Source organism: Bradysia coprophila, assembly GCF_014529535.1.
Source record: "Bradysia coprophila strain Holo2 chromosome X unlocalized genomic scaffold, BU_Bcop_v1 contig_12, whole genome shotgun sequence".
Classification (NCBI taxonomy): domain Eukaryota; kingdom Metazoa; phylum Arthropoda; class Insecta; order Diptera; family Sciaridae; genus Bradysia; species Bradysia coprophila.
Window position 1 is genome coordinate 6,138,477 of NW_023503293.1, and position 27,902 is coordinate 6,166,378.

At 33.1% G+C, this 27,902-nt stretch overlaps 1 protein-coding gene across 1 annotated transcript; it reads left to right on the top strand.

The window, feature by feature from the left end:
• LOC119067324 (G1/S-specific cyclin-D2-like) lies at positions 1-27,644 on the top strand. Its single transcript, XM_037170230.1, has 5 exons — positions 1-823; positions 15,619-15,855; positions 20,193-20,367; positions 24,827-24,972; positions 26,728-27,644. The coding sequence occupies exons 1-5, from the start codon at positions 584-586 to the stop codon at positions 26,935-26,937; spliced, it is 1,008 nt and encodes a 335-aa protein (XP_037026125.1). The 5' UTR covers positions 1-583; the 3' UTR covers positions 26,938-27,644.
• Positions 27,645-27,902: the final 258 nt, after the last annotated feature.

Here is a 27,902-nt window from a genome sequence, read left to right on the forward strand (position 1 = left end):
GTTCAGTTGATTTAGTTTTGTGTGACTCCTGAAAGAAGAATAAAGAGCAATTGTAATTCCGTGTGATATATTTTGTTTTAAAAAAATTATTTTTTTTTCTTTGCACATCTTTCAGTATAATAAACGAAGAATATATTCCTACAACAAATTTATTACTTTCAATTTGATACCAACCAATTTTTCTACCATTTAAACGGGCAAATTTGTACATTTAACTTGATTTTACTGAACTTTTTTTATCATTTTCCATATACATGAGAAGAGCAAAAAAGTTTTTTTTGTGTATCTTCATAATATATAAATTTATATATAACAAAAAATGATATAAATTAAAGTGATACCAAAACATACATGTATTAATCGTTCAAAAAAAAAAAAAATTGGCAACACAGCAGAATTTGAACAGTGTGTTTTTCCATAATAAGGCATATCAATTTCGTGACAAATTACAAGAATTTACTAATTGTAAAGGAAGAAAAGTTTTAACCATAAAGAGAAACGTTTTCCAAGAATATAATATTCAAAACGAAACGCAACGCAACACAAAAAAAAACACTCTCGGTTTGTCGCTCAACAAAATACTATGAGCCTTCTGTGCACCGAGAAGGTACGATCGAATAATCGCAGTGATACCGTCTTAACAGTGCCTATGGAAAAAATAAATACGGCATGTCCAGACCCAACATTTCTAGCCGATCGATGTCTGGAAAATTTGCTACGAGCTGAGAACAATGTGTCCCAAGACAAAATTTTCAAATATTTCAATGAACAATCGGATATTACGCCGAAAATGAGGAAAATCGTCGCTGAATGGATGATGGAGGTATGTGGACGGTTATTTATTACATTATATCTGAAAGTAGTACATTATGTGTGTACCATACACTTATGTTAATACACACATGAGTCGTGTGAAATGACGAAAAAGTAATAATATGATTACTGCATTATCAGCAGCACTAAACCAACCAACCAACAAAAAAAAATTCATAGAAATAAGTAATAATTCTAGATAACATTACTCTCTTGTCCCTAATCTCTTTTCATAATCATTTACGATAATCATAGCTTATCAATATACGCAAGCAATTTAAAATACGAAACGTGGGTATGTGTGAGTAGAGTTTTTTGGTACTTCTTTTCGACTAGAGGTGTTTTATGCTTTTGTATTTTGAACTGGTAAGAGCTCTTTTGTACACTTTTCGTCGAACAGGAGAGATTTTTTTTATTTCTTCTTGTATACTGGCAAAAACGAAATACTGAGAAAGTAAACTTTAAAATACGTGCAATACTAAAAGTGGCTACCATCGCATCGGTACAAGTACGTGTTCTATGTAACGAACGGGATAAAATGTTAGTAATATTCAAATAAAGGTGAGGATTCGGGGTATGACACTTCGAACACAATTGGTGGTGATTTTTTCGTTGTTGTTAGGTTGAAATTCCATTTTTAAACTGTGAAATACCGATAATACCTTTCAGCTCATTACCGGCAATACCACAAATGTACCGAAATGTTTTCGAACCGGTGCCGGATTGTACATTACAGTGCTATAATTAACACCGAATATGCCTATAGTTCTCCAAAACAATTAATTAAAATCTGATTCTTTTGTAACAAAAAAACTTTGGAGCGAGCAGAACAATTCTTAAGATCTGGAATTTTGATTACCTTCCGCAAGCCCAGTCAAATAAACCGACAAACATTTTAAATGTAAATTTAACAGATTTCTGGGAAATTCCACGTCGTAGAAGTTATTCTATTCGTTTCAAAGATTTTTTTTAAATAAAATCAGAAATCAATTAATTTAATTTAAGAAGTATAGGCCTTTAATGAGTATTATTCCGTGGACCAGCTGGTAATCGGTCAAATGGATTGGTAATGTATGTGGTTACAGCTAGTGTCTACACGGAAATTCAACCTGACCAATCAAAAAACCAAAATCTGCGTTTTATTGGTTTTATTATAAAGCTGCAATCGCAGTTCACCGTTTTGGGTCTCCGTTTAGATATTGCGCATGCGTACAGAGAGAATTGTCTCTCTGCGCATGCGCATTTTCTAAACGGAGACCCAAAACGGTGAACTGCGACTGCAGCTTAAGTATAGTTCGTTCAAAGTGTCACATGCCTGTGGTACTTTTGCCCATTCGAATTTTGTAAAAGCAGAATTCTCTCGCAATTTTTTCGGTGCTAAAACTGATTTGGCAATCGCATTTTTTGCTGTGAATTTTTTTTTATTTGATTCAATTGTTAGAGCGTTAAATCTGCGCTAATCAGCGATCTATCTGCAGGAAATAAATGATTTCTATCTGGTGTTCGGTGACATATGTAAAATATGTTAATCCGCACACACCGGCTAACCTCGCCAGTAACATAATAAACGGTATGCGTGTTTGCCAACGTGTGGATTTGGTTGATTTTTTTTAAATTTTAATTACATACCGAACGTACTCATTGCGAATTATTTTCTGCATTGTTACTTCATAGTTTTAGCCGATAATTTTCGTTGATAACATCTAGCTTTCAGAAGCAAAGGTACATCGTATCTCATGCTCGAGGTTCATGCATATTGTCTCCTACACACTCATACTGTTACTTACTCTTAGATATGACTTTATTGACATTACCAGTCGAAACAAAAGAGTTATGAAGTCAATGTTCCACGTCCACGTATAGTTTTCCTCTCAACTATGCCTGAACAAATTGATGTATGAAAGGATATTGACGCCGTAAGTGCGGTCGAAATTCAAAATGGAAAGTGCGGAGGTCTTTCTAACGTAGCGTCATTTTCATACAATGAAGCGTTGAAATGTATTTTTTGGTTCACTTTTTCATCGAATCGTTCACTTAAAATTCAAATTTTAGGCACACTTACGGCGTGAATTGTTCGAGCACTACTTGTATGCAAAAGACATTATTGCAGGACGTTATAATGTATAACTTGTGACTTTTCTCCGTACAGAGTCTGTTTAATAATGACAAGGATCAAGTAGTTGATCGATGAAGCTAATGTTGTCACTACTATCGTTTTTACCATCAAAGGATAAAATAAGCTTTTCAAAATACTTGTAACGGTAAAAATGATCTAAAACAGCTTCTCCTCTCCAGCTGCGGATAAATTATAAATTTATCCATTCCAACAAACGTGTTAGTCATAAAAAACAAAAATATCCGTACATGAAGATGACGTCATCTTTATCGTCGTCACTTTAGGATTTACATCTTAGAAATATGCATAACTCGGATTCCTGACTGTGTGTGGTACAGACAGAAGTCCATCGTAGACAATAACTGTCCAAACATAAACGCAAGAACAAAAGAATTTAATGAAACGTAAACCTAACTTCGATTTCTTTGTTTTTGTGTTGCAATTCATTATAATTACCAGTCTTTTGAATACGATGCGCATGTTGAGATATTGAGATGTGGCGTAGATGAAGATTACGCAGCAGAAACCTTTCAATGATCATTTTGAAGCATAATAGAACTAGGAAACTTCTGTGAGAAAATAATGCCGGTAATTTACCAATGTGAAGCCTAATGAAATTATGAAAATTACCGACCAGGAGGAATATTTTTTGTAGTTGTTAACAGAGTAACAACTACACTTTAAAACCAAAAGTCGGTCCAGAACGCGACTCTGTTATTCTGTTACTCTGTTAACATTTACTTGGAATATTCTAGCAAGAATATAACATACCATAATCTAATCGTGTACCATACCAATCGCCCCATAGAACACACACAGAATCGCCCCCAGTTCGAATCAGATAAACTGTCAATGAATATTAAATCTTACAGACATTAATTGCGCAACTTTGTACAAATCAATTTATGCATTTGAATGAAACGAACTTTTGATGTGCTTATAGCAGTTCAAGTTCATTGCCAATCAAATATTACAAATTTGTTGTTGTTATTGTCGGTTGTTGGATTTTTTTTTCTTGTATTAAATTCTTCCGAATCGAATATGTAAAACTGAATAAAACGTTCCGATATTTACATTAAAAGACAGGGAAACCGATTTAAAAGCTCTTTAAATTGATGGTATACATAATCAAAAGATTTTCGCTTCGGTTGTAACAGGAACAGATGAAGAGCGAAAAAATAAGTAAATGAAACAAAAACAAAAAAAAAAACAAAATCAACGGATCAGCAGAGGGATAAAAAAAAAGATTGTTTCACATCACAAAAATGCTAATAAAATTCAGTTTTAAAGAGCCGATCTATACAACAACACAAACACACAGAATGTATAAATGTAAGAAGCAAAAAAAAACTGTTTAAAAGAGAAAAAATTTGCAATAGCACGTTTGATGATTTAAATTTTAAATAATCCCAATAGTATAACTGCGTAACAATGTGTATAAATGGCTACAAATAAATTAATAAATAAATAAATAAAATGTTCGTCTATAATTACCATGGAAGATGAAAGATATATGTACTTACACACAATAAATGGCATCACTTTTTACAATATAATAATCTATATAACATTGGAACAAAAACAAAACGTGCGGTTTGGTACCAATAATAACGAAAAGGTACACATTATATCAATATGTAAAAGCAGTGGTACGTTTTTGCGTGCAATTACACTTATACATTTGTTCAGATTGGGAGTATTTTAGACGTTATATTATGATGACGCGGATATATAGACGAAAATAATAAAAAAAATTGAATTCATGATCACAACAGAAATAACCACCATCAAAAGATATCAAAGTCTTTAAGCGAGAACCAATTTTTGTTGTTTTTTTTTTCATTTGATCATTTTGGCAATTTTTTCGCTTATAACTCTTTTTTTGTCTATAAAATTTTTAGCAATAGCATTTAATAATGCTTTACGTACATTTTTCGCACAAAAATTTTCAAGGCAAACAGTCATTGACCAAATTCTATTTGAACAATTTCTGTGTTTCTTTTATCTTTTTTTTGTTGAATATAACAAACAAAGTGGTTCGTGTAACAGTTCGAAAACCTCTATATTTTTAGCAAATTAAATTAAGTTTTTCAACTTCTTTTGTTTGGAAAATTATTTTTAGGAAATGTTGGATGATCGGGTGATTTGTAAATTCTAATTGTTTTCTCATTCATTCGATTAACGCTATCAATGAGGATGCAATTAACATTCATAAAATGCCATTTAATATTCATCCGATCGGATTTATTAATGGCGTTGAAGAAAGTCTGTCTGTGGGTTATATTTTTGGAAATCCGATAAGGATAGACAGGTGAACAGGTATCCCACGCTAAAACGATCTCTCAATTGAGAAAAGAGAATAGTTTTGTTTTTAAAGAAGTGAGAGTGAACAGAAGTCTCTTTTAAGAAACGTTTTTTATGATGACTGATATTAAGAACAAAGACATGACGAATTCTCGTCATTTTCTTCATGGACCTAGTTTCCTGTTTAGAAAATAAATAAAAAAAATCTGAGCTTTTCTATGGGCAGAGGACATTATCGTTTACTATGAATCTATAAGGCCAAAGCAGTTTGGTATTAAAAAAAAAACCTGGAAACAGTTCCCACCGGAATCATCTTTCGAAGTGTTAATAAATGAACGATATGCTTTCGATGAGCCACGCTATAAGTATAGACTTGCATTTGAGCAAACAAACTGTTTGAAATTGAAAGTAAAACATTAACGAAAAACAAGAAGCGTTAATTTGAACGGATCGTTTTGCGTTAATTTTTCATTTATTTTTCCTTCGCTTTGTTTACTTAATTGTTTTGCATTCTGGTGAATTCTTATCTCGAACAGACTCTAGTTATAGTATGGTGAATAAAAGCTTTTGGGAGACACGGTACATTAGTGTGTCAATAGCTTTTAGGTGAAGTGCATCTCATCATGAAAGTGAATACACTTTTACAGTTACAAATGGCTATGACGCACATACGGAATAATAACACACTAACGATGTGTATAGTTAGCTGTTTTGTACCTTGTTATGCTAAATCCAACTTAAAACAATAAACCCTTCTCTTAAAAGATCTTTAGTAACTTATTAGTATTTAAATGCAGAAAGGGGCGTGTCGAATTAGTGAATTATACCTAAAATGAAACTTTCGTTTATTTATCTTCATTCCCAATGGGCTGACCATGTTTTTTCTTCTGAAGTATTAAAAAACTTTTTCTTCCTGTAGTACCAAAACCGTCACATTCACTCACCAAATTTAGTACCGAAAGAGCAACATTCTCCCCTACTATTTTCTCTCAATTTTCATTCCCGCTTATGTCATTTTCGATCCTATCTTTATTCTTTCCCAAATGTGTCAAGTTGTTGTATGTACGCGAATGTAATGTTTTTAGTGTTTTGTGACAATGCGTTCATAAGGATTGCTTTCAGCATTCATACGGACTGCTTTCGGCATTCATTCGGATGTCTTTCGGCATTCCTACAGATTGCTTATTTTTCGACATTTGTGAGAATACATGCATTGCACTCGGAACGGACTTCTTTAGGCATTCATACGGATTACTTTCGGCATTAATATGGAATGCTTTTGCACCGGTATGTTGTTCAGGTTTGTTGTTATGTTTTGTTCGGAATGTGACTTTGGTACTCCAGGAAGAAAAATAGTATACAAACCACGGATCAAAAAGGTGTGTTTTAGACCACGGTGGTGAAAACGTCCTTAGTCTCCGCTCCGCTTCGCGTCGCTCCATCCCTGGACGTTTTCACCACCTGGGTCTAAAACACACCTTTTTGATCCTTGGTATGTAACATACTATTTCTTCCTGTAGTACCAAAACCGTCACATTCACTCACCAAATTTAGTACCGAAAGAGCAACATTCTCCCCTACTATTTTCTCTCAATTTTCATTCCCGCTTATGTCATTTTCGATCCTATCTTTATTCTTTCCCAAATGTGTCAAGTTGTTGTATGTACGCGAATGTAATGTTTTTAGTGTTTTGTGACAATGCATTCATAAGGATTGCTTTCAGCATTCATACGGACTGCTTTCGGCATTCATTCGGATGTCTTTCGGCATTCCTACAGATTGCTTATTTTTCGACATTTGTGAGAATACATGCACACGGAACGGACTTCTTTAGGCATTCATACGGATTACTTTCGGCATTAATATGGAATGCTTTTGCACCGGTATGTTGTTCAGTTTTGTTGTTATGTTTTGTTCGGAATGTGACTTTGGTACTCCAGGAAGAAAAATAGTATACAAACCACGGATCAAAAAGGTGTGTTTTAGACCCAGGTGGTGAAAACGTCCTTAGTCTCCGCTCCGCTTCGCGTCGCTCCATCCCTGGACCTGGGTCTAAAACACACCTTTTTGATCCTTGGTATGTAACATACTATTATTGACATGGTCAGACTATTCGAAACGAAGTTCAATCAATGAAATATTATTTTTACGCATATTCATTAATTACATAATGGTACATGTATGACAAATGTATGTGGAGTGAAAAAGGGATGAATTAGATCGAGTTGCTAGAAGTTATATAATTACATTGCATTACTAACCCTATTGCATTGTCGTTTATGATCAAATTGTAATGATTGGCGTGAGACGCCGTCCCTTTTCGCTTTTATAAAATGTACCATCGGTACTGGTAATAAATCGTATTTTTGCTTTAAAACATCCATTAGCTCAAAGTTCCATTCTTAGTTTTAAATTGGTGGGGCGTGCCAAATTATAATATTCATTTATTTCGCCATATGATTCTGTCTAATTTCATAAATATTTGACTGCGTGTGACCAAATTAAAATTTACATTATGGATCGGTCTCGAGTTCTGACTCATCGTTTTATTTAGTGCCAATTTATGTATCTGCAATTCTGAACAGAAAGAAAAGAAAATTGAGAATTTGGTGTGATATGGGAGCCCTGTCAGTGAGATCAACTTTTTGATCGAATAAAAACGATATTTCGCAATGCCCGTTTTAGTACTAGACCTTCGGCGTACACATCAGGTATAAAGAACAAAGTGGCAGTAATAGCCTGTTTCACAGGTAAAATTGTGATTTTTGTAAAAGATATCATTTTTTTTCTAATTTAAATATGCGACCGGCACGATGTGTGTCTTTTAAAAAAATGGTTTTATTTAACTTTCGTTAATAGATAACATCGTTAGGAGAGAATAAGTTAAGAAACTCGTTTTTGTGTTGTAACCAGCTTACCATTTTCATTTTATTTTTCAAATTTTTAGCGATTTTTAACGAAATTTTTCGAGAAACCGGTAGAACTTTAAATTGAAGATCCACTTTGTATTCTCCGACTTTATTGATGTGTCTAACATAGTTTTTATTATACACTTTTGTCGTTGTCATAACGTTGTAAAGTCTTTGACTGAGTGTAAATTTCTTTGCTTGCCATAAACGGAACACATTTTTTACGATAGACGTTATGTGTATGCCCTGCACACTAGTAACTAGCCATTATGAGAATGCTATGAATGGGCGTTTTTGAATGGCGTTAAAAATATCTGGGATTTATTACGTTACAATGAACACAAAACGATAGATTCAGAAATTATCCTTTTAATCCTTTTATTGCTTAACAATCCTTACCACGTTTGCTCCAGTCCCCCATTAAATTAATTTACGTAACTGGACAAGGCTTTCCAACAAACTTCACACAGTTCACACAAGGGCGAAATCTAATATTTTCGAACTCGTTTCTTCCTCTTACCGAAAAGAAATATTGACCAATTGGAAAAGCAAATTTTCCGGGCAAAATCAGTCTAAATCCAAATTAAAAAGCCCTCAATGCCGGTTGTGATTGTCGTTCTAGAATGATTTAACTTATATATTTACATTGCAACAACCGACCACAAGCAAAACAAACCTTATCATTGTTCCCTAACTGACCTTGAATTTGTGTCCAGTAAAGTATAAATTTTAATAAACAGGGTTGCCGCTTTGTAAACAAAAAATGTCCAAGGTCTTCATCCTAAGAGATCTACATGTTAAGTCCAAGCGAATCCTAGTGACAAAATTGTGGTACTACGAATTCTGTCTCATCAACTAACATAATTTCCGGCTTTCGTAATTCCGATTGCACAATGTAATTATTTTTGCGCAATGCCGACTTGTCCGGCCCGGCCCAATTTGGCGATACCAAACGTCGAGTCCTCTTTTCGTTTGAATTTTGTTAAATTATTTAAATGATATGCACGAAATTTTGCGCATTAGATTCAACCGAATGTGTGGTGACTTTAATATGAAGGAATTTCCATTTCCTTTCCACTATAAAAGTATATAATTTCTGCACAATCTTAATCGCATTAATACAAACTTCTTTTATTCTTTTCTTTAATGGTGACTACATTTTCGCATTTTTATAATCATAATCATGTACGCAGAGTTCATCAGTGTAAATACCACCATACAATACCATTCATTCATAATTCATAATTTAAATATATGCGTTCTCGGTATAAGTGTCGTCGGAACATAAAAAAGTAAATATAGCGAATGAGTGAGTGAGAGAGCTATATATATCATCATCATCATATGCTACTTAAGTTCGTGTATTGTTAGTATACGACGACTAATATTATTATTTTAAAGTATGAGTGTTGAAAACATATCAGCAGCACATGTGACAAGTGACAACTTATTTGGGAAAGGCATTGAACTCTCGAATCAAAGTATATTGAAAAGAATAAAAAAAATATATTTTTATGAGAGCAACGTAAAAATCGACACTTATATACTAGCAAACGTATTGTGTTTTAGGAATTATGACGGATTCATTTCCCATTCGGAGCTTTTCATGTAAAGTCGAACTTTAAAAATTAAAAAGAACATGCCATCGATGACGCGACAGCAAAATACTAAAGTATTGTGCTTGAACTGCGAGAACTTAGTTACGATTTATTGGTTAATTTAATTAGCTGTTTATGTTTACACTGGAAAAAGTTACAATTGCGACATAGTAAAATGATATACGACACTGAATCGATTCCTATCTTTATGTTCTATTGCTTTTTTTGTTGCAGTCAAATACCGATCGTTTTATCGAACTACAGAACTGTTTACTAAATTTTATTGAGTTCATTTAACCCAATAGAAATGGATATCACTTCACTTTCCATAGGTGTTGTGGATGCTATAACTCTGAAAGAATTTATTATTTCATGATGTAAGGTAGTTCTTGAAAAAGTCATTTCAAAAAAGTTTAGGTTCAGATGGGAATAAAAATTTTCTTCGCAGATTGGCTCATTTGGTATGACCAATTTGTCATTTCTAATGAAGCTCACAGTTTGTGTGCGAGAGCTCGGAATACCAATTCATAGTACTACTCAAAGTAAAATCCCGGAAAAAGAAAATTCAAATGAAATATTCAAGTTACTGATCATCAGACAAGGTGATAAATCACTGACGATGACTGTGCCTTCTTTGTTATTAGCTTTCCAACATCACTCACTGTAGTTGACAACAAAGCTCAATTGCTGGTGATAGTTTTCGTGTATTCACGGATATTTTTGGCATACTCAATCGCACCCATACGGAAGGCCATGATGAAATGGAGATAATCACCAGAAATCTATTTCTTTCTCAATTTTAACGATAATAATGTTCGTGTTGGTAGGTTAATGACACAATAGGAAAAGCGTAAATTCATAGAATAAACAGCGATAATTAGGATGATACTTTTAATTTCAAAGTTAACTTTAAGAATAGCTAATTTGGCGTACCAGCACCTGAATGTGGTCTGTTCAATGATTGACAATTTTCTAGTGAAAAACACTTTCGTCGCTGCTTTTCCCAGGTATATGAGAAATTCGATCTTTTTTTTATGCTTTTCAAAAGCTTCAAATTATGTCATACCGACCTGTGCGGGTCGTGTTGGTCCGGTAAGAAAACGTATAAATCATTTTTTCATTTAGTTAAGAATGAGCTTTTACAAGCTTTAGGAAATACATTCAATGTCAATCGTAGACGCGAATTTCTAATATACCGACTGGAAAACCCGCGTCAGTGTATGTACATACCAGTTTTATGATTGCATGTGTTTACTTTAAAAAATATCTTTGTATAGGAATTAACAGGAACAGCTGAATCATGAACCCTGAACTCACAATTTAGATAAGCTTCGATTCATTTTCTTGGTCAATGTAAGTTTCGTCACTTTCAGATAAAAGTGGACAAACAGAAACAGTTTAAGATTATCACATCTTAAGCTGGTTAAGTGATTTTGGATATTACCAATTATCACATATGAAGCGAGGCACCGACTTACGAATCTATTTTTAAGCGAAAAAATTTTCTTTTTCAATTTCAATACCTGTGTCTATATCAGCTGATTGTGTCGTAATCGCAAGTAATAATGAACCAACAAAAGATTAATTTTGTGGAAAATGTTTGAGAAGTGACTGTACATGAAAGGCGTCTACAAAGTTTGTAAATTTTTTTTTTTTATGTTTGCACCTACACAAATTTACCTGCATATAACGAGTGTTTTTTGCGTTACATTTCTGCGTAGAAAATCTTTAATAGCCACCATACCTCCCCCAAATAAGTCGGACTTGTTGAATAACCAAATTTGTTGATTCTACAACACAATCAAAAGTTCTGTCTGACAATTTGATAAATGATTTCTAAGAGTCGTTCGTTCAGATTCAGAATGGTTGCGAAATTGGTTTGGTGATAAATAATTAAGAGACGAACATAAATTTCACTCCAGTATTCACTCTAACATATAATTACATAAAAAAGATTTGCATACCATAAAAATGGGAAACGCTAAGCTTTGAAAGGCACTAGAGCCGCTCGGTTACATAAAAAAAAATCTGTCGCCACAAAAAAAAGTTTATTTAAATTTAAAACCGATTATGTTCAAGCAGCCGTAATAGCCTTAAATAATCGTTGGGACCCAAATCTTTTTTTTTTATGAAGTCTCAGAATACTACAATAGATCCTTGAAACAATTTCTTAAAACAAAAAAAAATTGAAAGATTTCAATTTCGAAATAAAATGTGATGTAACATATAAAAACCGCACGTGTTTAGACTTACCAGTCAACCCATATATCTGCTAAAAACCACCAAACACTTTTTGCTTTTAAAAGCCTTAATTCAAAACCAACAAACGAAAATCGCGGATTAGTTTACAGAAATTTACTTCTGGGTTTCTGCAATAGACAAAAAAAATTAGATAAATCATGAGCGATTATTGCTATGAAAGTGGTGCGGATTTTTTTCCTCCGCCAACCGATGTCATGTCATGTCTGTAACACAAAAAAAAAACGTGAAATGTGTCACGTTTTATAACCTCAAATAAAAGATCCGACTCGTTAGGTCTAACTACTTTCATTTTGTATAATCTGTAATGAGTGAATCGATTGAACCTAACAAGAACTTATAGAGACGCTAAGAAAATGATCCTTTGAGCCCATTGATCATGGTCATTTTTGAATCATTTGAAATTCTTTCCAACGAAATCTTTCAAATAAATTTAAAATAAGGTAAAGCCAACCGACCGTTTTGTATTTATTTATTTTTTTAATGGTCGAAGAGACAAGGTTAAAACGCGAGATATTGTTTTCGGTATTTATTCAAACGGGTTAAATTATTTATTTTAAATTTGGTTTCTCCTATAAAAAAGCAACCTTTTTCTTGTCAGTTAATTGTACATTTCCACTGGCAATTAAACGTAATGCGCAAACAACTCACATAATCAAAACATAAAACGTGGACATATCACAATAATTCTGACGAATATTAGTTCAACTCTATATAGAGTTTAGGCTGGTATTGCTCAACAACAGTGGTAGCTGGTAATGTTTAAGCTTTTTCATGCATATACGGTGTTATTAACCTTATTTTCTCCACTTAAAAGACTATGACAAAATATATTTTTTTTGACGCTTCGTCTGATGACAGTTTTTGGAAATAATGTCTATTTCCTCCCCTGTATGTTTGACAGTAGAGAAAATAGACATTTTCTACACCGAGCTGTCGCCTCGGTTTCGAAAAATGGTGTAACCAATTAATGTTTTTGTTTCGTTTTTGTGTTCACCTCTGCAAGAAACTAGTAAATTCCAAATCGAGAGACGTCGATCTTCTTGGAATTTCCTAGTTTCTTCCCTCAGTAAACAAATAACCAGCTACCTTCATATCTAGCTAGTCATTATTGTTTGACGTCTTTTACTTCGCTAAAAAAATGTGCTGATTAAATAAATGATCTATTTATAGGCTCGACAAATTAATGATTCAATATGTTAAAGTGTTATACGTTGAATGGTGTAAGGTTAGAACAATAGAATGTTTAATTAACAACCATGTTTTCAAGAGATTCAAATTTTCGCATTCAACCTGCGAGACTTTTGAACTGGTTAACTGTTTTATTTTGTATTCTCAATCGTTCATTTCGTTGTGCTTTATATACACCTCACCTCATACTCTTAATAGACGACTTAATTTAGGCAAACGCTTCAATTTAACGATGCTTGGCGCTCAGAACATCATTAATAAAAAGAAATTGCCAAACATTTTGCGTTTAGTTTGAGGTCTGCATCGGTAGTAGTATCATTACGCATTGTATCGATAACGAAAATGTGATGACCGGCGGTGACATAAGCGATATAATATACACACAATAGCCCATTCCAAAGCGTCCTTTATGTAATAAATGCGAATTTTTTGTTTTTATGTTGTCGGTCTCATACTGTACGTAAAACTATTCAAGTTTTAAATTTATGGAAAATTAAAATCTATGAAGCAATGGCCATCGAGTTTCGTATAGTGGTCGAAGAAGACCTCGACACGACAAAAAATTTATAATTATATGTTTAGAGATGTCGAAGCATAAGAATGTAAATGAGTTGAATATTTTTATTTAAAAAAATAATAAAAAAATCTACGAAAAGGATTGGGTCAGCAAAGGGGCCGCACATGTCTTCGTTTGCCCTTGTTGCAGCAACGAATTCAAACCGTTCGGTTAGCTTTTTGTACAAATTGAAATGTGGCTTTTTAATCGAATGTGCTATGTATGTACACATTATCCTGACTTCCTTCAACAGGGTTTTTTTTTACGAAGCTGACATCGAAATGGGTTAACTCCTGACATATAACAAGGACATTGTTTCCCCAGAAAATGTCGTAAGACGCTATATTTGTCCTTCGATTTTTCCATTCTTTTGCTGATAAGTTCTATTTTCGTTGGAAGTCTCAATAAAATGTTTCTTCTCTGTTTATATCCTCTATGATCCTCCAAAAATCACACTTCGCATAACACTTTAGAACAATTATGTGAAAGAACGATTGTGAACGTGCTTACAAGTTGTCATTCTTTGTGGTACAGCACAGCTTTTTACGCTAATAGATCTTCTAAATGATACGCTAATATAATTAGTTATGTAAGTAGTTGCAAAGTGAAGCTCGTTGATGTCGTCGAGAATGATTTCTTTGTGTTTCGTCTGAATTTAAACATTGTGTCATCCGGCAATATGATTAACAAACTTATACCGTTGCCAATTTAATACAATCAACAAAGTTACTGGAGCGGTGTCTGTTCCTCTTTAACTCTACATTTTCAATCCACAATCGCATAAATGTTAGAATTTTAACAACTACATTTGACACTCAGTCTAAAGATAGGTTCTTAAAGAGTACGTTAAAGGAAATCTGCATGAACGTTCTATCTTGGCATTCCATTCTTCGCCGACGGAAATTCGATTAATCAAACATTCATATGGTATAGACGAGTGTATATGCACATTGACGTGGAAAAAGCTTTATTGAATCTATAGGGAAACGCTCTTTAGAAATTAAAGCTTAAATGTAATAGATTTTTGTATAATTCTATTGCATTTTGTCATACAACTACAAATGTGACCGCTCTAATTTTTTGTGATCCAACTTCACAGCCATAACATTTCTTTGACCTTCTCCCAGAGTGAAGTTATATCACCTGAGAATAGAGGGCAAGGAATGAAGGACTGAAAAAAATTGTACAGCCTCTACAGACCAACCGAGTTTTCCTATCTAAATGAACTAAGTTTAGCAAAAAGATTAAATATTTTTTGTTCACATTTTTAGATACGAAAAGAAGTCACACGAAATGCGGAATTAATAAAATTTTTGAACGAAGAAACATGGCTCTCATTAACATCTCTTTCTCAATTAGCAACCACATTGAGAACAAAATGCGAGCAAAACAAACCCCTTCATAACATTTCATTTCATTGAAATTTATTTTGAATTTCATTCAGTGAGTGAATGAGTGAGATTCCATACAAAGGGAACATTTTTTACAATTCTGAGAAATGCAAATTCTATGGTATTCCGTTAAAAAAAACTTAAACGCGGCAAACACACACAAAAAAAACGTTTTAGCTCAAAAAGTGTAACCTTTACATAAATCTTCTATTCCTACCGTTATACCAACAGTGCACACAAAAAAAAACAACAAATTTCTGTTTGAACCCTAAAATCATTTTTTTTTGTTACCTGGGATTATGGCATTGAATAACTAATTTAAGGTAACGTGTCGCTTTTAAAGTGATAATTTAATCGTCTGTAGATTAGGATCTGATTAATGATATAGGATATGAAATCGATCATTAACGATGCGATGGAGAAAAATGGTTCTCATGGATTTTTTTGGTTGATAAAAAAAATTATTTATTTTTCGTTTCAGGTTTGCGAAGAGAACAATTGTCAGGAGGAGGTATTTCTGCTAGCTTTAAACTATATGGATCGATTTCTTGCATCGACCGAATCAACACTAGAACACGTACAGAAAAATCATTTACAAATTTTGGCCGCAGCCTGTTTGCTATTAGCTTCAAAACTACGCGAACCAGGATGCCTGGGCCTACCCGCTGATCTTTTAGTATTCTATACAGATAATAGCATTACACGGACGGATTTAATAGTAAGTATCCGAAGTGATTATTGTGTCATATCTTTTATTATGCTAAATAAATGAATCGGTGTGCGGTTCTCTATTTAGGAAATAAATAAAACAAAGCAGGAGAAAAAGAAAAGGAAAAAAAAACCAAACCTAAGAATTCAAATTAAAATACAAGGTCTCCTCAAGTCTCGATAATCGGATTCATAGTTCGCATTTATAAACAAAAAAAAAGAAGAAGAAAAAAAAATCAGAAAAGAAAACATGCAAATTTTTGAACACAATTTGAATCCTTAACTATAACGAAAACCCGTGGCGCTTACACAAACATTCACAACCACTTTTTTAAAAAACATTCATTGAAAGCATGGTCGATAGTCGTTTTATGTTATTTGAAAATAAAAACCAACGCAGCAATGTTTTCGGCTGCTTGTGAGGCAATTCAGTTCCGAGAACTGTAAGATTTCATCTAAATGATTTCGAACCGTCTCTCCATATACATATATATATATATATATATATATATATATATATATATATATATATAATAATATAAGAATGTGTATTATGAACACCAGACGACAACACTGGCGGTGATGCTTTTTGAATATGTGTATACATGTAAAATAAAACCAAAATGAGAAAGAGCTTCCCATGGCTGTTAAAAATTTTTTGCACTTAAATGGATTACAGGGTGTTCAGTATGCGAAGGATTGAAGAAGAAATAAAAAAAAAAGATTTACATTCCAATTGAGCGGACACATTTCACCGATCGTCACTGATGTGACTTGTTTTGTTAGTGAATTTTAATAAACAAATTAGGGGCAACAATTTAAAGGGCGCAAGAAATGAAAGTATTTAAATAACTGTTGATTGTTTTAGTACACTTCGTGCACCTTCTGAGTTTAAAATTTGGGGCCCTTACAACGAAATAAATCTAGACGTTTCTACTTGTCTATCGATTTATTGTTGGTCTTTACGTTGTGCCGGACTCTCCCACACATCCTCGCTAATTTACAAATTTACAACTTTGACGTATTTGTTCAATACGAACTAATAAGACCATTCTGCCAGTGATTCGTCGGTTATGATTTCTCTGGCATTTACAAAGTTTACGCGCAAAGTATACAGGTTTCCTTGATTGTGTCCAGAAATAAACTGTGAACTACCTACTCAACAGTGCCGAATTTTTCATGCAAGGGGACTAAATTCCACGGAAAATTCTGTAATTTTGTCTTAACGCATTAAAATCCACTTGCTTTGAGATGCCCAAATAATATAAGAATAGGCAAACTGTAATTTGCACTACTTCCCATTTGAAGACGACTCCTCAAAATGGTAATATAAATGGTAAAACGGAATGGAAGACGAAGGAACAAAAAAATCACTTTACAAATAATAATACTTGCACCGGATGTTCTATTCGAGATCATCCTGTGCCTTCTCCTTCTACTTGTTCTTCTTCAGCGAAACAAAGCAAATGAAAAAAAAAACGAAGAAAAAAAGAAATCTGAGACGATGGCATTATTCAATGAAGGAATGTGTGATAGTTTAAACATAAATTATATCTTTTAAAACACATCAACCATACAGGATTTCGAAAAAAAAGTATATTTTATTATACTTGCTGTATTTTTGGACCCCTGTACAAATATTTGGCATCTCGTTTGTATTTCATTCAAGATTTCTTTTTTTTTTGCATTCAATTTTCATTCATAACATTTTATTTTTGTACATTGATAATCGTATAATCGTGATGTCGTTTAAGTATTTCTATATATACAGGCGATGTGTACGTATACGTATATATTTTATATGTACGCATTTCTTCAAGTTTAAATTCGTCTGATGTTTAACATTTTTATTATTTTTAAGCAGGATAAGTAATACAACCGACCATTATTTCTTTCGGTTAGCAACTATCAAACCAGGGGTAATTTCCACACGGAAGAGGTACATCGAGATTTTTTTTTCTAAATGAAAATAGAAGTAAATTTTAAAAAAATGAGTAACAAAGGACCACGAACGTTTCGAGTGCTTTTTGGCACTACGTCCCCTCGTTTGAATACTGTTCAATTTAATTCATGTTCCGAGAAAACACTATTTTTGCCTGATTTTCGTTGTTTTTCTTCAAAATTTTAAAAGATTTTTTTTTTCAATTTTTAACGATTTTTGCTCATCTTTAGACAATTTTAGATTTATCAGAATTTTAAAAGCCATCAACGTTCCCAGTCAATTAAATGATTCCCATATTTTCCGACTAAATATCTTCACCTGGAAACACTTTATTGACTGGGACCATCGATGACTTTTAAAACTCTGAAAATCTGAAATAATGTTCCAAACTAAAAAAAAAACACAACAAAGGATTTTCCATGTTTAACCTTCAAACAAAAATAACCGAGGAAGGAATCCCGTTTCGTTGGAGCCTTCAGGTTTCATTAGAACGATGGACATCTTACGGAATTGCCCCAATTAAATTTTATACGTTCAGTAGATGTCACTCTTAAGACATCAATTAGCAATACCCATCCAAACACGAATATTCTGATCAAAAATCGTGGCAACTTGAAGAGGTCCTTACAAATATTGATAGAAACAGTTCACCTTAGTAATAGATTCCACAAGTTCCATCCTCATTCATCCGTGTTCCTTAAATTTTTCAATTACTAGATTCAGTATTTACACAACGTATTTTCTCTTAAATCAAGTACTTCGAAGACAATATTTTTGTGCCCGCATGATTTAGTTCCTAAATACAAGTTCTACATTAGAATAACTCAACAAAATTATATTTACAAGGATGCTGTGTCCTGTGTGAAGCAGGTCACTGGTTTTATAGTGATGATGGTGTATTGCCAATTTGTCAGTCAATCGTGACTTGAAGAAAAAAAGATTCTTGTATATGTGATCATAAGACTCGAACGCATTTACGAAGGACATAAAAGCAAAACAGCAATTTTAGGTTCTCAGTCAATTGAAAGGATTTAGAAAGACGAATTGTTTGTGGCAATGAAGCTTTTCAATTCTGTGTTTAAACTGTCGTCAGTTAGGGGTCTCTCTAAGACTCAGTCTTTTGCAGAATTGTGTAAATTTTAAATAAATAAAACGTCCAAGGCACATACTCATGTGAAGAGAGAGAAAAATAATATAATATCCACTTAACGTAACTACGAATCCATTCTAGAATAAACAATTATTTTCTTGAAAAATAAAAATAAAAATTCTTTAAAACATATCTAAACAAATCTTTTCGGAGACCACAAGAGTTGTTAGAGTTACAAGGAAGGTAGAGAAAAAAAAAACGAGAAGATTTCGAACGAAAATCAAACAAAACGAAAAATACAAAAAGAATTCAATGCTTTCCTTTCTACCCAATGACGGCTAAAAAATGGCATGTATTTACGAGCTCATTTTTGTTATAATAATATTCTAGGAAGGATCAATTTTTGTAAAGAAAAAAAACTGTTTTTTTGTTGCAATTATTCCTTTTGGACGGTGTTTAAATTCTCATTGAAATATTTCCGAGGATTTATTTGCAGCGAAACTATATTCATTGTATGCTTATTACCTACTTAAATCGATGGTCATAAATAATCATTATCTGTGAATCGGAAATTTTCTCGGTCTTTTACGTTTATAATGAATTGAATCAATTAATATTCGTCGCAATGAGAGTTTTTTTTAAATCGGAAATTGGATAAGAAAAATTCTTTTCGAAATTTTCCTTTTATTGCTGGAATTTATAAATAAGAGGCCTCCACGACGCAGTATTCCAAAATTGTCATATAAATTCAGTTATTGTATGAGGATGTTCCATACAAAATAAGAGGCCAAATGACAGCCAATAAAATCTGTTCCTCTGCTTGTTCTTGAAGTGCAATTCGCACGCAATTTTGGAGGATGTTATTCGGATATGTTACTTCATTTGAACTAAGCATTTTCAATAGATCGGTTTCAAATCTTTTACCTCATTTTTTTAAACAATATGTTTTCCGCTGCATTAGGAAGATCGCTTGTTGTCAGAGATTGTCGTTTATTCCTGACGTCTGTCTAACAATAACAGATGATCGCCGTATGTAACAGGTGTACAAATACCGAAAAGTTGAAGGACTTCGTTGTTAAAAGTACATGTTTTCTCTAATCATTTCTCGCAGGCTGCGCAGTCGTCTATCGTTATAATTCTATTAAAGTCCATAAAAGAAATCCTCGATTTTACCGCAAAGGTTTCGTCTGTTAAAAGATACCTCATGCTCATAGTCAGTTTTTTCTCCTGAATTCGCAGCATCTGACCATATTTGCATGCAATTTCAAATGCTAATTTTACTAATTGATTTCGATTTTTTTTTTTTTAATTTCAGCATTGGGAACTAATTGTCCTCAGTCGATTAAAATGGGACATATCATCAATAACACCACTCGATTTTTTAGAACTACTTTTAAGCCGTCTACCAATTACGCATAGAAATTGTACTGACATCAATCTTGATAAGATAAGAAAACACGCTCAAGCATTCATTTCGTTAGCAGCAAGAGGTGAGCAAAAAAAAACAATAAATTTTTATATTTTGCATTCTGTCAATTGGGCTTCAAGAAAAAAAAAAGATTTATTTAAACGAGAATGGAGGTCAATTCTTCCGAGTAAATGGTGTGTACCGAATGTGATTGTATACAGCGAGAGTGTTATTGTAAATGAATGTAAGATGCAAACACATTGCATACACTCAGCATTCAGTACATTGTAACCATTTTATTGTTTACGAACTATCATTTAAAACATTCTTCTTTACCAAATACACAATGTAAAAATGCAGTCAACATGTCTCTCCACATAACTGCACATAAGAAGACGTAAAGAAACAAAAAAAAACAGTCCAACTAAGAATAAAGATTAAAAACTGACCAGTCGCACTAATTTTACCTTTTCCATAGTCAAGGCAAGCAAGTTCGTAAGAAAAACATTCTTTTAACATATTTAATATTAAATCTCTTCCAATCGTATGTGGGGTGTGTATAAATAAAAATATAAAAATAGAAAATATTTCTGCGCGATCCAACACAAAACCCGAGACACAACATCAGACAAACATCGTGCGAAAATTTTTATCTGAAATTCTCAATAGCAATTTTTATGGTTAACTTTTAAAGGACAAATGAAACCATTAAGGACAAGAGTTATTCTGTCTTCGGATGTCGATTTGCTGGTTTATAATGCTTTAACAAGATGGTAATTTAAAAGTTTAAACAATTTCTGGAATGTGTTTACCAATCAAAATGGAATTATTGCAACTGATTAATGAGAGACTTGTAATTTATATGTTTATGTGACCTGCATGCATAATGAAATTTACGGCCGCGTTGACTGGATGGACATGATCATGGGAGCAGGTTTTATATATTGTTTTCATATGCACTTATTCTTTTATTAATTCATCCGCTGAGGATTTTTGCTGCAGATAAATGTTTAAATTTTTCAATTCGAATTTTTATTAATCAGCCGAAGCGTATATAAATACAATGTTTTAAACATATTACTATACTGTATAGTGTACAGTGTACAATGTTGTGCGCACAATTGTCTCGGGATAATAAGGTATAAAAGCCAACCAAAAGCAACAGGCAAAATGTGTACTCAGTACAACATTGGACAGATGATTGCAAATGCTACATAAAAATTGTTTTATGCTTAGTATGGTATGTGTCTGCATACTTTTGCATTAACAATTCACGATTACGGTTAATTTTTGTGTTATTTGTTTTTGTTCTCAAACGAAACGACTTAAAAAAAATCGCATTTTTCTCGGGCCACACTAAAAGATAAGAGGGCCATAACTACCGCGGTCGGTGTTAAGTCGAAAAAGGAAAGTAAGGAATGTTTTGATAGTTACTTATACGAGGAACAATCAGATTTATTTGGATTCCCATAGAAAACTGGAATTTCAACTAAACTTCAAAAGGAGCTTTAAGCTTTGTAAAATGGCTTACCTCGTTCTTGTTTAATTTTTTGCTGTTGCGGTGTAGATATTACATTAGTTTTATAGAAAACGCTACACCGACTTTACCATTGACGCTATGATGAAGTTGTACAAAATAGTTGTCCACTGTTTTTACTGATTTTTAGCAGTCGTTCGTTTATCTCTGATTTCCCTATCCCTTATTGACGTGATGTATGAAAGACTACTAACAACTGCAAATTACACTGAATTTAACTGAAAATATTTAATCACCTGATCTGATGAAGTTGGGTGAAATGAAACTCCAATTGGGGAACCCAGTTCATGCATTTATATTATCATAGATAAATATCTGGTAGTAACAAGACATCAATTCATTGAAATTTTAAGAAGAGTCCCTCCAAATCTCAGAATGTGTTTTAACGATGAGTTTTAATTTTCAACCTTGAACATAATGTAAGCTGTCCTTCCTAATGAAATTAGTCATTCCCGATCTTTAGTGAATTCCAACCTGTACTTCCGGTTTCCTGCGTCTAAGTATCGCACCATTCGTTCTATTTTCTTTTGTATTTTGATGGCCAGTTTAATTTTTCCCGACTAGAATTCAAGAAACGAATTGTAAGACTTAGCGACATGTCATCTGCTTGGCCAAAACTAAGTCACTAAGTCTTTAGCTTCCGTAAATTTCAATCTACCAAAGCTGTTTCGCCCGTACAATCCTAATCAATATACATTCAACCCAGCTATGAAATTGTTATAATTGCTCCACTGTTGCGAAGAGGAAGTAAAAAAAAATAATTCGCCAACATCTGATGTACAATACACCTAACGCTTGAATGAAATGTGGAGAGGTGAACAAAAAATACACGCACGCACATGTGTTTCTAAGCGAAGCATTAGGTTTTTTGTTTCTCTTCTGTATTGAACACATCGACTCGAAATCAAACCGAATCGGAGATTAGAGTATTTAGCAATGATTTAACGTGCGTCTGGCTGACCTCCAGACATATAACACAATCTTGTATTGAAGCACGAAAAAAGGCAGCTAATTCTGTATGTTTTTATGCAAGGTCTCTTGCGTAAAAATATATTTAAAAAAGAAACATAAGCAATTCGCAATACGCACTCTCTTTATAATTAAGCGGTATTCGGGATGGAATTCTTTTACATATGTATGAACGTGAGCAGACTATCAAATTTAAATATATTTAATAATTGCAATTATTGTAAAAATTATAAACTGAAACGTTTTCGAAATTAATTTTCGTTTTCGTTCTTCTTCTCTTTTTTATTGTTGGTGTTGTTGTTGGTGTACGCGATGGGTTAATAGATAGATACTATTGTCTCAACAAAATCCGTCAAAATCTAATCATTTGAAACATGCAGTTCGTGTTGTCCGCATATTATATTTTATCGGAATATAATCCATCGTGAATCGAATAAAGAGACCATTTCGGTCGGTCTAGTATAATATAGACAACACACGAAGCATTAGGTTGTCTCATTTAGGAATAAAAGTTTTTATTATTATGCAAAGTAGCAAGTAAATCGGTAGAATTTGTTTGGAGCTTCTCGTATTTCAAGTTAGTTCGGTTTCCATAAAATCGATATTCTAATTTTCTAATTTTTTGTTTAAAAAGAACTAGATACAACAACAACAACAAAAAAAATAGGTGAACGAAACACACCATCTCTCGTGTTGCTCGTATCCGGTTCATTGTCAAATCAATGAAAAGCTTCGCCGTTCAAGGTCGGAAATCTTCATTTGAATAGAACTAACCCTGTCTCACGACACGGTAGCCAAGCCATTCATTTAACTTGTAAGAACAAGTTGTTGTCGCACAAAATTCATTCATTCGTTTGGACTCGGACTGAGAGCTCAAAGCCTTTTGATTATCTGAGCGCAGGGCCTATTACTGTGAATTATTGTGAATGTCAGAATAGTAGGCCCTGCGCTGAGATAATCAAAAGGCGTTGAACTCTCAGTCCGAGTCCAAACGAATGAAAGAATTTGATTCGTGAAAATTCTTCGAAATGCTCAAAGTTCTTGAAATTCCTGAAATTCCGTTCTACTAAGGTAGTGAGGCTTTTCACTGACGCGTGAAAACCCTTTATCTCGCTCGTAAATTAACATAGTAACTTGATATCTTCAGCTAAAAAGCTTATGAGTAATTGGAGTTAAGAACACAGGAAAATTTGTTTCTATTTTTCTAACTCAAGTGAAGTAAATTCAATTTTTATTTTGCTTCCATCGATTCATACTCGTAGACCGATACGTTTTTCTAAATATAAAGCTGTTTTTCGCAAACCACTTTGGGGCATGTTGGACCGACGTTACAAGACCTTATCATTATGACTCAATAATTAATTTTATTCGGTTTTTCGCTGGAAATCGCAACGTTATACCATTTTTTTTTTCCTTTCGTTTTGTTACCTCAGTCAACTTGATGGATTGGATAAATATGACTGCTAAGCCAAAAAAAATATAATTAAATTTGTGGGAGGTATATGTCATTATTAAAACGTTTCTAAAGTTAATTGCAATGCCAGCGAAACAAGAGTAACCGGCCCGGTTCAAAATAGAATCGAGTTCGAGTTGTCAATGTGGATTGCTGAAAAAAATACGCCTCGTGTCGGTTCATTTCCATAAGCGTTTTTTTGATGGAAAGGATCCTCGTGTGAACTACGACTCCACAAGCCTTGCGATCAATTACCTGCCAGTCTTTATGACATTAAAAACGTTTCATGCTGGCGGAAATTCTTTAGAATTTTTTTTTTGTAAATTTCGAGGTTCTGAAAATTGGAACAATAAACTTAATGATTGAGCATAATACAGAAGAGACCACGTAAAGGACCTAATTACTACTCGCTTCGTTCGGGACCGCAATCTTTACGCTTAATGTAATCGGCCATTTACATGGTCTCTGCTGTAATCTACTGTTAACAAAATTGTGCTGTGGGTGAAACTGTCGTAATTCCATTAAAATAATTCTCAAAAAAGCAAAAAACAAAATTCTAAAACTGCCCCATAAATTTTCTAGAACACAACTTCTTCGTGTATTCGTCCAGTAACATAGCCGCGTCGAGTATTGCAGCTTCATTAAATGGAATGAATTGGCATAGAAGAACCGGAATCACTTCGATGGATCTGTATAATTTGCTAACAGATTGGACAGGTCTAAAGCAGGTAAATATCGTTTTTCTTTCGTTATTTTCGTATCATTATCATATCGACACCCATTACCATATATCGATAAAATGTGCCACCACTGCCAGAGCGTTGATTATTGAATGGAGATGAGGATATCATTTTCACGATTGAATTGAAAAGAAGCAGAGAAAAAAAAACTTCATGCAAATGTACAAACTGTATACCCCCTGGATAGAGAGAACCATTTAAATTCACTACGTTCGATATTGTATGGCATAACGTTTGTTACTTTGTATGTAACCAGATGATCATATTTTTTCAAAATATTTAATTATAATATCATTGCGAAAAAAAATCGAGCCGTGGACGGAAATGATAAAAAAAGAGGAGAACAGCCACTCAGAAATTATCATTTAACGTAAAAAAAATGCGAAAGAACTTAAATTTTTGTGTTTGCAGATGTTACCAATTTTGACATTACGCACTGCTTCTCCTTTTTTTTAATATTTTGCGCCAATAAATTTTTTGTGTTTAAAAGGAATGTTGAACTTATTAAAAGTTGAAACACAATTTTTTTTAATTAACAGTTTAAGGTCGCATTGAACTTGAAAAATTAAATTCTAGTTCACATTCTCCACACAAATAATGTCTAAATAATCTAGCTCTACGATCTGGTTACGATATAAAATGAATAATTTTCTTTTACAACAAAAATGATCTCGCCGATTCGAAGAAACGATTTTGTAATGGCTTCATTTCGATTAAGAAAAATAATATCTAACAAAAAAAAATGGCAGATGTTTAGCGGGGCGACTCACGAGACCCGTACGATACATTTCTGTCTGGTAAACGATGCGATTATCTATACTAACTCCTAGGAAGTCCATGGAAATGAGTCATTATCTGATACAATTTGCGGTGATTTTCATTTCCACGGATATTCGCGACCGTGCCTTCTACACGGGCTACAAACTTCCAACTCGTCATAAAATTGTCCCAACGTCAGTCCTAACAACTCCACTTTTACATCAAAAACAATATAATTTTCGAAGTTAATATGACAATACTCAGCTCTAGAAGCTGACTGACATTCATATACAGTACTGTTTTGCACACTAAAAATCCCACTTTCGCATCTAAGTAACTTAGACTAAGATGTTCTTCTTGGTTTCTTCGATTTCTCTCCTTAGAACCATACAAAATGAAAGAAATAAGAGGATTCGGAGAGGAACAGCATTGTTTCGAAACATGGGATTTTTACGTTTGCAAAGCCGTACCGATATTACACCTTCAAACATTAGATGACCAATTCATTTTATCCTAAATCTTAAACCTCCATCTAACACTGTACAGCGGGGAAGCAGTAATTTTCGCTAAAATAGAATGATTTAAGTTTCTTTGGGTTAAAATACTGCGAATAAGTCATTTTTCTTAAGCTGTAAGTCCAGTACTTCGTACGAGTCTTCAAAACAGAACATTAAACATAAATTGATGACTAAAGTTAAAATTGGTTCTCGGTTTGGAATGTTGGCATAGAGTTGGCTTTGGTTAATTGCTAAAATGTTACTCGGTGGAAATGTTTTATGATTCTTGTACATACGTTTAAGAATCCTATTTCTTGTTTCCGATTAGTAACTCCAGAGGGAGTGACAGCAATATAACTTTTTTAGAGAGGGATTTCCCGACATTTTCATCCCGAATAGAGCCACTGCCCAAACTCCAAACAAAATCCACAAAAATGTAAATGTACACACAAATCAACAAACTAATTTTCATTTGATATTTTTTCAGGAGGACATTCGGGACTGTATGCACGAAATGGAAGACGTGTTTGAAAAGCAATTTCAACATCATTTACCTGCCTCCTATTGCATCAATATAACAGCACAAAATATTAAGCAAAATAATATTATCGAACCTCCCCAGTACACACCAAACGATAACAAACACTCCAAATCTCAAACGAGAACTCCAACAGACGTTCAGGACGTGAAACTTTAAAAGGGTGACAAAATCAACTCTTTACTGTATTCTAATGGTCTAAGGGGTGTTTAAGTAGGGTAAGAAGAAATCTTATATGATTGAGTCATGTAGTATTTTCCTGTAAATATTTAGAATGTAGAAATTTTTATCTTTTTTCGGTTCATCCGTTAGTAATGAAGGTAATGAAGGTGCTGAGAATGTTAATATAATATTCTCTGAAACTAAAGAATTTTTCATAAAAGAAAATGAAACAAAACAAAAAAATTTCGGTTACGATTCTGATATCTAGTATTTCGAGGATTTCGAATTTTATTTCACTTGACAAATGAAAGAAATAATTTTGTTTTTGACTCGCTCGATTACTCGCACATTCATTAACTTTTCACTGAAAACAAATTTTGGGTAAAAATCTAATCGATTAATTTTAAGAGAAATTTAACAAGATTTTTAGATCAAGATGCACAAAAGGCAATGAAAGATATGTGAAGAATGCGAAAAAAGAAGAAAGAAATCAAAATGCAAAAAACTTTAATTTTTTTTTTAGATTTTAAGGATTAAAAAAGCGAAATGTAAAATAGAAACTGAAAATATTTGAAAAGAGAGAAAAACCAACAAGTAAACAAACAGAAATATGAAAAAACTTTATTATATATAATGCAATCCGTGATGGGGGAAGGCATTACGCTAATGTTTTAAAAGACGAATAAAAATCCCATGAAAAAAAACTATTTTTTTGAAAAAGGATTTCTATAAAATAATGTGATTTTTTTAGAAAATAAAAATGTAGCTTCCATTTTAATTAATTAATAATATCTATACATAAAATTATCCAGACATGGCTCGAAAATCATGTTTTAAAATTGATTGATTTTGCTTTATTTTTTATTACAAACGGAAGATGTTAGTTCATCAAAACAACAACAACAACAACAAAATCATTAAATAAATACAATAACCGTTTTGGCTAGTATAATATTTACGAA

Excerpts from the sequence above, each read along its gene's own strand:
- LOC119067324 (XM_037170230.1), top strand. The coding sequence starts at position 584 with ATGAGCCTTCTGTGCACCGAGAAGGTACGATCGAATAATCGCAGTGAT. Across the intron at positions 824-15,618 it reads TCGCTGAATGGATGATGGAG|GTTTGCGAAGAGAACAATTG; the intron begins GTATGTGGACGG and ends TTTTCGTTTCAG. Across the intron at positions 20,368-24,826 it reads CATTTCGTTAGCAGCAAGAG|AACACAACTTCTTCGTGTAT; the intron begins GTGAGCAAAAAA and ends TAAATTTTCTAG.